The 17,559-nt window shown below is 37.1% G+C and overlaps 1 protein-coding gene across 1 annotated transcript; it reads right to left on the bottom strand.

The window, feature by feature from the left end:
• Positions 1 to 7,008: 7,008 nt before the first annotated feature.
• LOC132553957 (GATA zinc finger domain-containing protein 14-like) lies at positions 7,009 to 8,343 on the bottom strand. Its single transcript, XM_060218252.1, has one exon. The coding sequence runs from the start codon at positions 8,341 to 8,343 to the stop codon at positions 7,009 to 7,011; it is 1,335 nt and encodes a 444-aa protein (XP_060074235.1).
• Positions 8,344 to 17,559: the final 9,216 nt, after the last annotated feature.

Raw genomic sequence — 17,559 nt, 5'->3', positions numbered from 1 at the left:
ACCAAAACCCGTCAGCTTTTCCTTAAAGACGTCTTTTAGCCATTCCACCAAAACGAATATCAACTATCGGATCATCACATGCTGTAGATATACCAACTTTTCGTGAACTAAGTATTTGACAAGTCCATGATGTTGAGACATCACCATCGTCACCATCGTCGTCATTATCATCATCATCTAATGAAATGTATCTCATCATGTATATAAATATCCCATTATCACGTGTTACGTATGTCCCACTGATTTTGTCATCACGTGGAATCCTACCACCGGGTAACACCTATCGCTCATTATCATATGATTAATAGAATCTTTCTCCCCCTTTGGGGTGAGACAGGGGATCCCCCTGTCTCATCCCAAAGGGGGTGAATGATTATTTTTCTCATAGCCTGTTCCCCCGCTGATTGTAAAATACGAAATAGAATGTTTGTAAACAAAAACTCGTAGACAGCGTATGAATATAGTGACGAGGCCGTCTCAACCGCATCAGGGATAAAAAACCCATAATATTAATGATAAAAAACAATTTTAATGTGAAAGTATGGATGAGATGACTTCAATATATACACAAAATTAACACATATTATTAAATCGTTATTTTACAATGACGTCATTTACATGTCAAGTTCTACTTCCGGGTCAAGATAGTGACGTCACATTATTGTTGAGAACGCGCAAGGAGCGCGTGTAGCTTGTCTCAACCCTAGGGTTAGATAGAAAAATCTCATACCGGTAAAAACTGTGGATATCCCTGTCCGGGGTAAGAGAAATAGATATCCCCATCACATGATGTAAATATCCCACTATCACGTGATGTAGATATCCAACTATCACGTGATGTAGATATCCAACTACCATGTGATGTAGGTATCTTACTATCACGTGATGTAGATAATCCACAATCACTTGATGTAGATATCCCACTATCACATGATGTAGATATCCCACTATCACGTGATGTAGATATCCCCATCACATGATGTAGATATCCCACAATCACGTGATGTAGATATCCAACTACCATGTGATGTAGGTATCTTACTATCACGTGATGTAGATATCCCACAATCACGTGATGTAGATATCCCACTATCACGTAATGCAGATATTACACCATCTCTGATGTATTAATTCAATGATAGATCGTATACATATGCGACTTTTATATATCTTGTCTATAAATGTTAGCTAGCCTCGCTTTACCAGTGTGGATGTCACCCATCGACTATCAACTATCGACCATCTCCTATCGGCCATCGACCATCTCGCTGTACAGTTATTTGTGGATTGTAGAACAGTTAATTGAAAACACTTTACATTACCGTCTTCGTTTTTTATCCGCACGAATGTAATGAAATTCTTAAGTCTGAAATATTTCGAAAACAGTACAATAAATTCATAAATAACCACAGTCTTTGGCCTTATGTATTCGAAAGTTGATAATAATTATTATGTCCTAGACAACAAAATGTTGATAGAATTAAGTGTTCTTTCACCACATTGATACTCGTAGGAGGAGTTGGTCATTCAAAATATTCGATACGATGCTAGATACAGTAAGAGTGAAGCAAACCCTCAACAACTTATCTGAGAACAGATGTGTAAGTTTAAATGCGTGTATTCTTGCGAGTTGTTTCCCCTCTTTTGATTTTGAAATCAGCCACCTGCTTGTTTTAAACACTCTTATATTAAAACCTGTAATAAAAGTTGATATCATTTTTGTAAGCTGTTTTCCTTCTAGTTAGACCCTGTCACAGAACAAACATATCTTGTATCATATTACACAGAGAAGAAAGAAAATTATGCGCATTTTAGTTATTCAAATAAAATTACAAATATATCTAAATTCAGTTTAAAATTCCAACTTAACTCCTCTTTTATATTTGGGCGTATGACTTTACACCATGATAAACTTTTTAATTATGGAATGACGTATCTTATTCTAATTCTTCTTCTTTAATATCCAAACAAGTCTCAAGTTAAAACATATCAATGTATACCGTCCTTAGAGTTGCACTGATCATCGCCAACGGCTTTACAATATCGTTATTTACATTGTGTATATATATTTCTTTTATGAGTATCAACTTTCAAATTTCAAAGCGATGGGTATTGTTACGGCTGAAACAAGTTCGTGACAATAGAAACGGGCACAGAACTTAAAATTATCAAGATATCGGGAGATGATTTAAGTCATATCACCGTGTTTGATTTCATTTAAATTTGACATTTCTTCACAAATATTTCTCGTAACATCAGGATAATGTTGCTAAATAACGATGACTATTTCTCCTCGAGTGCGCGTCGTGTTCCATTCTTTTCCTACAGACAATACCAGTGCCATGTGCCGACACAATTTAACGAAAAAAACGCTCAACAAATTTGCATGTATCATATTAAAGTATTTACATAAATTTTCTATTATATCATGGGGCGATTACAATTTTGCTCGGCACATAATGGTGGGTAACTCAATACAATATTTATGATGTTCCAACTATAAAGCCAGTTTCATCGATCGTCGCCCATTACGCCATTTTCCATGGCGATGAAAAATTAAAAATAAAACAGATAATCTAATGGAAATTCCATATGAACAAATGTCAAGCCTGAATTTAAAAAAGAATCTCGATTTTTTAATCTAGAAAATTGTTTTTTCGTTTCAACACTCGTTCTAAGATTGAATAAAAACCTCATCCAATGTATTGAATTCGCCCGAGAAACGTAGAAGATAGGTATAAATATAGAGACGGATGATCGACGTCGGTGTTCCCTACCATTACGTAACGGGGCAGAATTTAATTTCATATTTCTATTGGATTTTAATGACATTTTTGTTTGGGCTTATATGAGAATATTGTACAATCGAAATTCTCCTAACACACTCACACAGATGTCTATAAACTCAATTACGGCACCAGAAATGTACTTGTGTAATGTTTTATAAACAGTTTCCATACATTTCACGTGCGTTTTATTACATTTATCTATTCGTAATTGCGTCACATTTTTGTTCACGAGCCGGCACGGTACATATCCCAGGGATCTTATTGTCACGAGCTACAAAATGATTGCGGATCTTGTATTATGCCTGGCGTACAATTCCCTGCAGAATTCTGTTTTTATTTCCGCAACTAATTGATCGCATAAATGGTTACGATTCGAGAGGATTAGTAAGGATGGGTGGCCGAGGAAAAGGATTTTAACAGGGATAACTAGAGAAGGATGACACAAGAAAGAATGGCCGAAGAAAGAACATGGCAGACGGAACGACGGGGCGAGGACAAGTGATAGAGGAATCAACGGATGAGGAAAAGTGAAAGAGGAATTAACGGGGGGCAGGAGAAGGGATAAAGGGATCAACAAGTGAGAACACGTGATGGAGGGAATAACGGTCGAGGACACGTGATGGAGGGACCAACGGGTGAGGACACGTGATAGATGGATCAACGAACGAGGACACTTTATGTAGGGATCAACGAGTGAGGACACGTGATAGAGGGATGAACGGTTGAGGACACGTGATAGAGGGACCAACGGGTGAGGACACGTGATAGAGGGAGCAACAGGTGAGGACAGGTGATAGAGGGATGAACGGGTGAGAACACGTGATAGAGGGATGAACGAGTGAGGACAGGTGATAGAGGGACGAACGGGTGAGGACACGTGATAGAGGGACCATCGGGTGAGGACACGTGATAGAGGGAGCAACAGGTGAGGACAAGTGATAGAGGTATGAACGGGTGAGGACACGTGATAGAGGGATGAACGGGTGAGGACACGTGATAGAGGGATGAACGGGTGAGGACACGTGATAGAGGGGTCAACGGGGCAGGACAAGTTATAGAGGGGTCAACGGGGCAGGACAAGTAATAGAGGGGTCAACGGGGGCAGGACACGTGATAGAGGGGTCAACGGGGGCAGGACACGTGATAGAGGGGTCAACGGGGGCAGGACAAATTATAGAGCGGTCAACGGGGGCAGGACAAGTTATAGAGGGGTCAACGGGGGCAGGACAAGGGATATAAGGATCAACGTTGATAGAGGTATCAGCGGATGAAGAATCAGCAATGAGGGCAAATATTAGATTAGATAACCAAGGGTAACAAAAGCTAGACAGATGACCAAAACGATCATATGTAGACGGATCACCATGAATGACAAGACAACTGGAACACGAAATTACCAAAAAAAAGAGCAAATGGAAGATGGAATAACCAACGAATACATACGGTATATGGATCAAACAACAAGAAGACAAATAGACGGAATTACCATGGAAACGAATCAAAGATGAATCACCAAGGAGGAAAGTAGAAGAAATGTTAGCAGAGTAAACTATAGAGGTGATATGATGGCAGAACCTAGGTAATATAGAATGCAGAAGTGATATGAGGGGTGAGGTCTGTGGAGTAGGGGCTGAAGTGTTTGGTGATATGAGGGGTGAGGTCTGTGGAGTAGGGACTGAAGTATTTGGTGATATGAGAGGTGAGGTCTGTGGAGTAGGGACTGAAGTATTGGGTGATATGAGGGATAGGACCTGTTGAGAAGGGACTGAAGCATTTGGTGATGTGAGGGGTGGGTCTGTTAAGTTGGGACTGTAATATTGGGTGATATGTCTTTCAGTTTTTCTCTGTTCGTGTCTTGGAAATTAAAGATGAAAGCACATATATTTAAACTTGCTTTCGATTTTGCCACAAATAATAGACAAACGTATTCTTGTTAAGAAAGCAGGGTTTTAAGTTATATGTTAATATAAGTTGTACTTATTTGATAATAATAGGTCGAACAGAATAAATTAGGGAAAAAAAATTGATAATGACCAGTTTTGTACCTGATCTTAAAAAGAAAATGATGATGTCATTCTCCATACATTGTGTGTGTCCCGTACTCGGTACAGATTGGATTTGGCTGAGGATGGTGATGTGATAACAGGGAATATTAATCTCACCGATCCCCTAGACTACCCGACTTCGGCCTTTGTCAAACTCGCTACAATTTATATCAAAAGGAAAATTTGATCATCCAAGTTTGACAACTTTAATTACCCTTCTCTGGCCTTTTAGCCAGGGATTTTATTGTGTATGATTTTTCCTGTCGAAATCACTTGCCCAGAAGGCAAAGTTATGTTGCATAACTTGAGTCTATGGAAGTGTTACAAGGGAGAAGAACTTAGCATCAATACAGTGAACAAAGGGCCGGTAGGATAGAGGTGTAATTACCGGGGGGTCGGGTACAATAGATGGAATTCTCACCTGTGAACCACTACAATACCTGTCTGACCCGCCGCCCTATTCAGGATACGGCATAATAATGGGACGGAATTCTAAGGGAGATAATTCAATATTAAAACAAAGTGACACCGACAGTGAGATCGATGGTGTCACTTCGCCTATAAATACTTATAAAAATACCATTATATGACGTAGGATGTTATACATTATAGAGCTAGGACGGGTACGGTTTCTTATTAAACTGTTAGATCATTGTAACGTCCTTCTAATCTCTCACTCTTTTGTAAACAGGTATAAATGACCTAAGGCTTATATTAACTAAATATTAAATAAGCCGAGAGTGTCACGTGACCTGTTATTCAGGTAACTCTGTATTCATTCTTTATATTACTATTTTCACGGAATCTCAAATCGTAAGTTAAAGATGAAGGCAACACGTGGAGTGTTGATGCCGCGGATAATTATCTACCTTTGTTCTGTACATTTTTACATTTTTTTTTCATTCAGGAATGCCATCAAATCGTTTTCGTCATCCTTCTCATACAGCGATGTCCTTTTTCTCTGTAGATGGACTTTTCCTTGTAAACGGACTTTTCCCTGTATGCAGACTTTTCCATGTAGACGGACGTTTCCCTGTCGACGGACTTTTCCCTGTAGGCGGACGTTTCCCTGTCGACGGACGTTTCCCTGTCGACAGACTTTTCCCTGTATGCGGACGTTTCCCTGTCGACGGACGTTTCCCTGTATGCAGACTTTTCCATGTAGACGGACGTTTCCCTGTCGACGGACTTTTCCCTGTAGGCGGACGTTTCCCTGTCGACAGACTTTTCCCTGTATGCGGACGTTTCCCTGTCGACGGACGTTTCCCTGTCAACGGACTTTTCCCTGTAGACGGACGTTTCCCTGTAGACGGACTTTTCCCTGTAGGCGGACTTTTCCTGTAGACGGACTTTTCCCTGTCGACGGACGTTTCCCTGTAGGCGGACTTTTCCCTGTAGACGGACTTTTCCCTGTATGCGGACTGTAACCGAATATCAAATAGCAATACAAATTGTGTTTAAGGATATTCTCTTAAAACACTTGCCTGTCTATGCTATCTTGGGCAAAATATTTTACTGTAGATTGCTTTATGTGGCATGCGACAAGTCTCCTATATGTGATTCAATGAACAAACTTCCACCTTAACCAAGGTTGTTCACAGGGCACAAAAAATTATAAAGTGTTAATATGAAGTATTCCATTTTATATAACTTACATTAAACACTGTACTCTAATTCTATTTTCTATAAATAGAGACTAACAGACCCATTTTCTGTAGACTATTATGAAACAGTGTTATAATTATAATCACTTGTCTTATCCCAGAAAATGACAGTTCTCAATTACTGTGGTATAAAAATTAACTGTCCCTTATTATGTTAAATTCCATTAGCCCACATTACACTATCTAAACAGACTAAATTACATATAAGTATTTTGGATATGTATATTAGTACTCTGTGTACTAATGAACTCGGTATAGTTTACGTTTGTAGGGTCGTTGTTCTCCAGTGTGATGTCGTAATGGTTCTTTATGATGTTGTTATAATTCTCGTGTGGGACGTTATCATAATTCTCGTGTGGGACGTTGTTATAATTCCAATGTGGGATGTTGTTATAATTCCCATGTGGGACGTTGTTATAATTCTCGTGTGGGACGTTGTTATAGTTCTCGTGTGGGACGTTGTTATAGTTCCCATGTGGGACGTTAATATATTTCTCCTATTTGACGTTGTTAGTTCCCATGTGGGACGTTGTTATAATTCTCCTGTGGGACGTTGTTAAAGTTCTCCAGTGGGACGTTGTTGAAGTTCCCATGTGGGACGTTGTTATAGTTCTTCTGTGGGACGTTGTTAAAGTTCTCCAGTGGGACGTTGTTGAAGTTCCCATGTGGGACGTTGTTATAATTCTCCTGTGGGACGTTGTTATAGTTCTTCTGTGGGACGTTGTTATAGTTCCCATAAGGGACGTTGTTAAAGTTATCCCGTGTGACGTTGTTATAGTTCTCGTGTGGGACGTTGTTATAGTTCCCATGTGGGACGTTGTTAAAGTTCTCCAGTGGGACGTTGTTATAGTTCTCATGTGGTACGTTGTAAAAGTTCTCCTTTGGGACGTTGTTATAGTTCTCGTGTGGGACGTTGTTATAGTTCCCATGTGGGACGTTGTTAAAGTTCTCCAGTGGGACGTTGTTATAGTTCCCATGTGGGACGTTGTTAAAGTTCTCCAGTGGGACGTTGTTATAGTTCTCGTGTGGGACGTTGTTATAGTTCTCGTGTGGGACGTTGTTATAGTTCCCATGTGGGACGTTGTTAAAGTTCTCCAGTGGGACGTTGTTATAGTTCTGCTGTGGGACGTTGTTATAGTTCCCATGTGGGACGTTGTTAAAGTTCTCCAGTGGGACGTTGTTATAGTTCTCCTGTGGGACGTTGTAAAAGTTCTCCTTTGGGACGTTGTTATAGTTCTCGTGTGGGACGTTGTTATAGTTCCCATGTGGGACGTTGTTAAAGTTCTCCAGTGGGACGTTGTTATAGTTCTCGTGTGGGACGTTGTTATAGTTCTCGTGTGGGACGTTGTTATAGTTCCCATGTGGGACGTTGTTAAAGTTCTCCAGTGGGACGTTGTTATAGTTCCCATGTGGGACGTTGTTAAAGTTCTCCAGTGGGACGTTGTTATAGTTCTCGTGTGGGACGTTGTTATAGTTCTCGTGTGGGACGTTGTTATAGTTCCCATGTGGGACGTTGTTAAAGTTCTCCAGTGGGACGTTGTTATAGTTCTCCTGTGGGACGTTGTAAAAGTTCTCCTTTGGGACGTTGTTGTAGTTCCCATGTGGGACGTTGTTATAGTTCCCATGTGGTACGTTGTTAAAGTTCTCCTGTGGGACGTTGTTGTAGTTCCCATGTGGGACGTTGTTATAGTTCCCATGTGGGACGTTGTTATAGTTCCTATGTGGGACGTTGTTATAATTCCCATGTGGGACGTTGTTATAATTCCCATGTGGGACGTTGTTAAAGTTCTCCTGTGCTACGTTGCACTCCCAAGTAATACTTGTTTGTGTTATATCACAAAACATTATATTTGTCTAGCAATAAAATTGCAAAACTTGTAACAAACTTTTATGATAAACAGATATTTCTCCAATATCGATACAGCAAAAACATGTTTTCATTGACATAATTTCCTCAGTATACCTTTGGGCTTGGTGATTACAAGTCTGAAACCTGTATGTATTAAAACGATTCTTTTCCTTTAATAACCATCATTTGCATTGTCGCAAGTACTTCTGTATCTTTTCTTTCTGTGTTCAAATGTTTTCCCCTCAGGGCCTACACTTACATTTATCACTTACAAAATTTTCCCAGTGATGTTGGAAAAGATTATTATTCAAAATACTGCTGTTTAAAGCGTGTTTTAACATTTGACAATATACAATTTTAAATGTGACTGTGCGAGGCAATTGATCTTTTTTAAAGAAAGGTTAGTCCGTTCCTGGTCTTTCAACAATTTTTCTCGAGATTGCTTCTTGTCCTTAAATCCCTTTCCTAGAGTCCGTTCCTTGTCTCTCTCCTCTTTACCTTGAAACCACACCTTGTTTCTCTTCACATTACCCTGAGTTCCAATTTGTCTCTTTATCCATTTTCTTGAGTCCGTTCCATGCCTCTTTTTCTTTTACCTTGAATCCACTCTTTGTCCCTCTATCCATTATCTTGAGTCTCTTTCTGGCCTCTCTTCCCTTTACCTTGAGTTAACACTTTGTCGCTCTGACCATTAACTTGAGTCCGTTTCTTGTCGTTCTCCCCTTTATGTTGAGTTCGCTTCTTGTCCCTCTATCATATTCCTCGCAAAAGTTAAAGTTTAAAACTTGCATATAGTACAATAATTCTTTTCTTTTATCAAGCTTCGAACTAAATACGCCGCCCCTTTAATTTGAAATTTCTAGTCTATCTGCCAATTTGTTTGGGTCGGCTTTTAATCTAAAGTGTAGTGTATTTCACGGAGACCATATGTAAACTCCGGATTGAATACTTTCTACTCCCCGGATATGACGTCTTCTTATGCAGAGACTTATGTGTATTTCACCGATTTTAAACGGAAATTACCCCCGCCATTAACAAAGGGAAAAGTGTGTATGTCTGTACCATGAATGCCGCTAAACAGTTTCGTAAAGTCGGTTTAACACCATTCGGAATTATTTTGGAAAACACCTGTCCGTTCGAACATCTGTCATTCTCTAATCTGTCTGTCTGTCTGTCACAATAATAGTTTATGAGCCATAAAAACATCATATCTTGACGTTTGATACCTAACTACGCGGTTGGTAGGAGAAGTGAAAATGTGAAAACTGTGTAGACATAACGGATATGACGTCACACAGGAGAGTAGATGGTGCTGGTTGAGAACCACACACCACAAACATTCCAGGGCTCTCACCCACGTGGACGATTTGATGGAATACAGAAAGACGTATTTTTCAGTTCAAATGATTTAAGACCATATGAATCCCATGTGTATATAGAAGGCTTTTGAAGTCGTCTGTGTAAAATTATGCAACATCCTTTGGCTTATAATCTTTTTATTAAACATACGTGCAAGATTTTTAGTGAGAACACTTGGTAGATAATTGCGAGTAATAGTATACAGGTTTAAGGCCAGATGTTAAACCGTCAGGTTTAAATCATCGTGTATTTAGCGAGCCAGACAGTGCCTTCAGAACACTATAAATCATTTTACGTATGAGCTCCCTCTTCCTTCGCATGCTAATCATAATATGCTCTTCAGATTATTTCGACGGTGAGCTTTGCTATAAATCATGTTTCCAGTCATGATAAGTAGATTGTCAGTCAGGACACACACGAATTTCTGCCGTATTTTGTTTTAATGTTTCAAAGTAAGCACTGGATAAACGGATTCCAATCAAAAGAAAATTAATTCAAACAAAAAATACTGGTTTCGAAAAATACTCAATTACAGCAATACGTGAAATGTGTCAGTCTTGTGTTCTCCGGCATATCACGTGTCAATATCACGTGACAAGAGCCATATACCACGCCGTCGTGGGTTGACTGCACTACAAACAGTATGACCTGTAACAGGGACAAAGTTCACACAGGAAATACAAATTATTTGGCTTTATCAGGCTTGTGTGAACAAAGATTAATTTATTTTGAACCAGAAATGGATCTAAGACATGAATACCCGTACCGGAAGTGAATCTAAAATGTGACATGAACTAGCAATAAGAATAGTTTTCAACGTATTTCTAAACAAAATGATATATACTATAAAATATAACCTTGATTGGAGTTAGTTAATAAATAGACGGGGGAGCAGGAAAATAGCACTAGTCCTCAAGAAGTATGCGAAAATCTTTTATATTCAGTGACACGGTCGCAGCCGGAAACATAAACAACGCGTTACACAGAGGCATGGTTACGCCTAGTTACCATGTCATTAAACAGCCCCGATATTTCTACATATGTGCATATGTACTCCGCGGTAATGTTTTTGTATCATTGAAAATCTTATATGAAAGAAAAAGCACGATGAGACCACGTGATTAATTGGAGTTTGTATTTATCATCATATAGATATCAGTTGATTCATAAGATGATTTTGCATCATGTTTAATAAAGTATTTGATGTGAGTTCGCTGGCATTAGTCAAACTCGCTGGCATTAGTCAAACTCCCCTTGTTTGGTTTGTTTCGCTGGCATTAGTCAAACTCCCCTTGTTTGGTTTGTTTTGTACATCAAAGTATACTACATTTTCATCTAACACACCGATCATAGTGACTCCTCCATCAAGACCCTCGTTAAAACTCTTTGTATAACTTTGGTTTGAGAAATGTCCCCCCGTTTCTTTAGGACCGAGTTGATATTACACAGAGAGTAAAAATGTCTATAAATTCGCCGCCTAATTTATCTACTAAGATCCAATTAAAGGTAAATCATAGCTGCATTCAATACCGTCATTTATGTATTGTCACGTATCGCAACAAATTCTAACGTGTCCACACTGTCAGCTAATTTCATATTCAAATTGGATTTTATAAGTATAATTAGGTTTCAAAAATATTCCGACAAGATGAAAGAAATATGACTGAGCGGCCTGTCACGGCGGAATGTTTAAGTCCGTGTTTGGGTACGCGGAGGTATCCGGTCCTTGTGATTGACACTAAGTTGTCCTTTGGTGCCGTTTTATTGGCTTTGATTATTGGTGTCTCTTTATTACACCAGTAAAAACCATATAGAATATCCTCACTGTATTTATCATATATTTTGATAATAAAACAGTGCCATGTATATGGGTTATAATACAAAGAGATGGTTATTGTGTTTTAACGTTCCGTCCTGGGGTGTCGACGATTCTAACAACCTGGGAAAATTAAGAGACGTACAATATTATGAAAATGAATTGTTCTGGTTCGTCTGACTTGGAGATCAATTCTTGGTCATAAACGCTGATTATATTTAGAATCAGAAATTTATGCCCCGAAACTTAATCAGACATTCCCCTTTTTTAAAACAAATTTCCGTCTCCCCGTATTGCCTCCGTTGCTAAGAATTGACCTCCATCTTCAGACGCGTAACCAGTAATCATGAAGCTATTTAATTCCGCTCTACCCGAGCTTAAATTACTATGTTTAGCTTTTAGGGGTAATCTCTTCTTTGTCTGCACTGTAGACCAAAACAAAATTGTTCACAATGGAGAACAGGGATAGTCAATAGGAAACACGTGACCTTCAAACTTTATCATAGGTGTCGACCAGAGAAGTGAGACTACAAATCTCGTGCACGTATTGCAATAGGCCATCTTACTTACTTTGAATCTAGAATTAATAGAAAGATGTTCTTCATGGTCTGTTGACGACAATAGATTTTTCAAGAGGGATTCCATGCCAAAAACTGTTTTACATCATCAATGTATTACAACACGTCCTCGTAGCTCCGATATCTATTTCCGAAACCAATATTGTCCACATTTTCCTATATCACTAACAAGATCTGTCATCTAACACTACACTCGTTTTTTTTATTGTCATTTTTCCATATCCAAAATACGGGCATTAAATACCATTCTACATATAGTAATCAATATGATCAATATTCAACTTTCAGCCGCTAGCCATAAACTCCAAACCCAAAGCGCTATAACAATAGTTGTGGACATGTGTTTAAAAAAAAAGAAAATATCGAGACATCAATAGAATTTGTTTCAAACTTACACAAACCAAAATATCAAAAGGAAAGAAAGATTTACACGGAAACTCATGGAAAAGTACAGGGAGAATTATACCAGATGTTCATAAAGGATTAGCGTTTTCTGCTTCATCGACAACACCCGCCAATTAAATCTTTGTCAATCTAAGTAAGTATTTTGACGTTTACAAAATGAGAACAATTGTAAAATGTAACATGGTAGAAAGTTGTACTGATTCCAGCATAAAAATAGACAAAGAATCTATGATGTAAAATTAGATCGAGTAAACTTATCATTACATGAAGATGGATACTTACACTTATTCCAGTAAAAGTTGAGACATACAGATTTATTCTAATATAGAGTAAGACATGTTAACTTATTGTAATATAGAGTAAGACATGTCAACGTATTGTAATATAGAGTAAGACATGTTAACTTATTGTAATATAGAGTAAGACATGTCAACTTATTGTAATATAGAGTAAGACATGTCAACTTATTGTAATATAGAGTAAGACATGTCAACTTATTGTAATATAGAGTAAGACATGTCAACTTATTGTAATATAGAGTAAGACATGTCAACTTATTCTAATATAGAGTAAGACATGTCAACTTATTGTAATATAGAGTAAGACATGTCAACTTATTCTAATATAGAGTAAGACATGTCAACTTATTCTAATATAGAGTAGGACATGTCAACTTATTGTAATATAGAGTAAGACATGTCAACTTATTGTAATATAGAGTAGGACATGTCAACTTATTATAATATAGAGTAAGACATGTCAACTTATTGTAATATAGAGTAAGACATGTCAACTTATTCTAATATAGAGTAAGACATGTCAACTTATTGTAATATAGAGTAAGACATGTCAACTTATTCTAATATAGAGTAAGACATGTCAACTTATTCTAATATAGAGTAGGACATGTCAACGTTTTCAATAAAAGTGAGACATGTCACCTTATGACAATATCAAGTGAGACATATCAATGTTTTCCAGATGAAGTTTTCAGTCCCTGTACTTAAGATAGACAACTTATCAGATATTTTTTCATTAATTCATGTTCCATCGTCACGAAATTTTACGGTTAACTTTGACATTGGCCCATTATCTAATAAAATTGCTTCTGACGGAGACTTAATTCTGTGTATGTTAAGTTTGTGGTACTGAAACTGAAACTGAAACCCGTGTAGTATACAGCGACCTAGATACAGAGAATCAGTAAGAGAAAAGTACACAGTAGTGTCAACATTTAAATCATTTATACTATTTAAACTGTTACATATTTTGTGTTAATGCAAAAAATGTGTGTGTAAATAATTCAAGAAACTTGGAAATGCGGGCTGAACGAGAAGTTAAAACAATACACAGCTTGTACAATTAGAGACAGAAGATAAAGTTATCATGATGAGTGTTTTGACGTGGTTTGATCAGGGACCGTGTGTACTATTGGCCAGCATCTATAGTACACTATACACAATAAGAACAGTTCAACATATCAGACTTCCATTATATGCTGTTTTTGTACCTAATCCTACAGCTAGGTAGGCTTTAGTTGGTCCGTGTTTTGACGTGGTTTGCTCGTTTATATCAACCATTAGAATTTAAGGAAATAAGACTCGCCATGCATACATTCTCTGTATTTGCGGTAGATTTGTGTAATTGATAAAACTATTTACCTATCCCTAGTTTTTGGATCACAATTTTGTACACTTTATGCACTAATACCAAAACATTGATAGCATTGATAATAGACATACTACACTATAACGTGCTTTTTTCACCAGGTCCCAATCATGGTTAAGGGTTTTAAATGAAAATGTATTTTTTATTTCTTTTTTATGAAGGGGTGGGGGAGGGGGAGGGTGTTGTAGCGGAGGGAGGGGGTGGTGCAGAGATAGGGGGAAAATTATGTCATAAAATGTATAGAATTTAGAGATGCAATAATAACGGTATTATCTTTAACAACAGTACAATGTCGATATCCTAGACAAGTTGATGTCTTCATCATTGACATCTTATTACCATAACGCTTTCACCATCAGATTTTACTGTGGACTCTATTAACTTCGCTTGTCAAATACTTGTCATATTCGGCACATACCGTTTAACCTTGCCAACCTCTAATAACGCCCAGGCAGAATTTCACTTCTTTGTCATTAGCATTGTTTTGTATATCAAATTGTTTAACTTAAAACAAACGCCTAACACGCCATCAAATTACCAATAATGGAACATCAATTTTTCGCATTAGTAGCTCCAGTAACAGGCAATCGAGCTGAGACCAGGAGCTCTGCTTGTACATACCGCATATCTCTCAAAGTCAATTTATTCATCTATTCCTATTCTGTGCCTATGAATAAAATTACATGTTTTTCTCTAGCGGAAAACATATGAAATATACGGGGATATTTAATACGTCTAATCTTTATTTCTTTACCCCGCTTCAAGATTTCCATAAATTTGTCGTTAGTATGCATGCGTCTTGCTTGTCAGGAAATATCAGATGTATTTCCGATACAGAGTAACTCCGGCGCGATTAGAAAAATTGGATTTGAATATCATTCATAATCATCGGCGGATTTGACCCCGTATCGGTAGAAACATTAGCAGAATTTATCATGGGCGAAAAGGTCACCGAAGATTTCATTGCGATCGTTTATCACCGAACCAAGCCATGAAAATAACTAATTTAACGTGCGTTGGGCTATCTTCAGAGCTCGAATATTCATAGGTTATATTGTTAATAATGATATTGAATGATTGTGCCAATCTATCGCTGACTGCCATAGCTGGTATTTAAATGGAGTTTGGCAATGAGACTCTTAACATTTCAACGTCGACAGTATAAATTTGTGGTATCGATCAATATAAAGCTATGCTGATGAAGTATAGATCTCCGTGTTTCATCGCCAGTTCTGCCAGAGACATGGTTAGTGGCGCCTACTCTCTCACATATGAAATATTCCATAACATAGAGTGTGTCGACGTGCCCGTGTTCCTCCATTTATCTCCACTCTCTCGTGGGACCGATCAACAGAACGTATGATATTTTAACGGCTTCCAAGTTATGCTTTATAAAGATATGACAAGGTTGTTATAACCCTATAAATCGTGATATGAAATCACTCTCTGTGTTACAGCTAATATGTGATTTAATATAGCCTTTATCATAAAAGTTTGTTGCATAATTTTCCAGATATGTCGATTTAATTCAAAATCTGTTTTAATTCCACGTCATAAATTGATTTGACGATAGTCTTAATGTGCTTATAGAATGAATCGCTTCCATTTAATAGTTGTTTGTTATATTTGTAATCGGCGTGTACATGACCTACGGCCAGCTCGTACTGGCCCAGTAAAATAACGGCATTAAAACCATTATCACAGATATTACAATGGCATTTTAAACAAATTAATATATCTCATCACATAATATCAATTTCGTTTTCATTTCCATAACATTTAGAAGGTTAATAGTTTTACATGCTCACACATATTGATATCACTAATAAATGTAGAGGTATTCTCTCCTCGTGTGCATTATCATTTTAAACATTACATAGTTTTAATGTGTAATGGTTGTTTGCTAACAACGCTGATGACAACCTAAAACCTCAGATTCCTGAAAACTATCCTCTTTACATTTTTGATAAGAAATGGAAATACATTTATATATGTTTTTAAGTGTTTTATTGCAGGTGATGCATTTTTTGTTTCTTTTTGGTGAAATATACATTAAAAACACTACTCATAAAGGTTATATATAAATCTATAGTTTATAGATATAATGAGATAAGTTAAGACAAAATCTACACTTCTAATCACATGATCAATAGATTAAGAAAAACATACTTTTATATAAAATTAAAAACCATCTATTTTTTCATTCTTTTAAATGTCTCATAGTTGTTGCTGGTCGGAATTATGTCAACCGAACATAGATAAAACTTAAAAATTGATAAAAAGTTGAAAAAAAATTCAAACAATGTATTCGTAACACAATCAAACATTCGGAAATGTCTGGTTTATGAATATTCCTGTGTATGCTGCTCGGAGGAGTTTCACAGGTGTGATGACCGTGGAGTGAAAACTTTTCAGGAACTGTTGACTGTAAACTAGAGCAATATAGGTGATAGTGTAAAAATAATTAATTGATAAATGACTACAATATTTTCTATACAGAGAGCTTACACAATGATTGGTTGTGGTAAATGGTGTTTATTTCACTCGATTTAGTTTTTTTTGACGGAGTACGAATGCAAATTAAAAAACCAAATCATTACAAAAACAAACGTTAACTACTTATTGTGCGCCTGTTCGGTCAAAGTTCACCCTTTTAGCCAATCAAAAGATGTCCAAGTTTTACATCACAAGTGGTATCAATGATGAATAGGTGCCTTAGTAGTAGACACTCGCCAAATGATGTAAAAAACTTATTCATAATTATTTAATTATAATCAAACATCATTAACAACTTGTCTAATAACTGGACAATTAATGAATGAATGCACCATATGGACAAGGATTGACGTACGTCACAGACTTTAACGTATTCGCATCAATACCAGATATTTGTCCTTGTACCTGAACGGGAATTGCCGTACGCAGTTCACACATGAAAATGGGCTTATTCACATCATTAGTAAACATTTGTATGACGTGTCTTATGAACGGAGATTGGCGTACTTGCTTCCTTAATCGAGATTGTCATTGCTGGATAACTATTTATGTGTGTAGTGAAAGAAGTTCGGCTAATGTAATGCATTATTAAAAATTGGTTTATATGCTTAGTAAAAATATATTTCACTGACGGAATTTGCTTATTTGCATAGACGTATTATGTACCCGCCAAGAAAAGAAAATCTCTGCATTATAGACACTTGGTTACATTAAAGGGACTAGATGGTCAGATATTCATTTCGTAAATGATAAAACCATTTTAACATTTAAATATTTATTAAAAATTGTGTTTTTTCTGTTAATTATTGTATTTTGAAATTTGCATAACCATTTTATTAACAACGTCAAAAAAGTTACAATCAAATACGAGCGAATCAACATTAATACAT

The sequence above is a fragment of the Ylistrum balloti genome, unplaced genomic scaffold, assembly GCF_031769215.1.
Source record: "Ylistrum balloti isolate Yb309-2 unplaced genomic scaffold, AGI_CSIRO_Ybal_v1 Utg370368, whole genome shotgun sequence".
Taxonomy (NCBI): Eukaryota; Metazoa; Mollusca; class Bivalvia; order Pectinida; family Pectinidae; genus Ylistrum; species Ylistrum balloti.
The sequence above is the reverse complement of the archived record's forward strand: the minus strand, read 5'-3'. Positions and strand labels throughout refer to the sequence as shown.

Bases quoted from the DNA above. Each gene is read 5' to 3' on its own strand.
- LOC132553957 (XM_060218252.1), bottom strand. From the start codon at position 8,343: ATGTTTTGTGATATAACACAAACAAGTATTACTTGGGAGTGCAACGTA.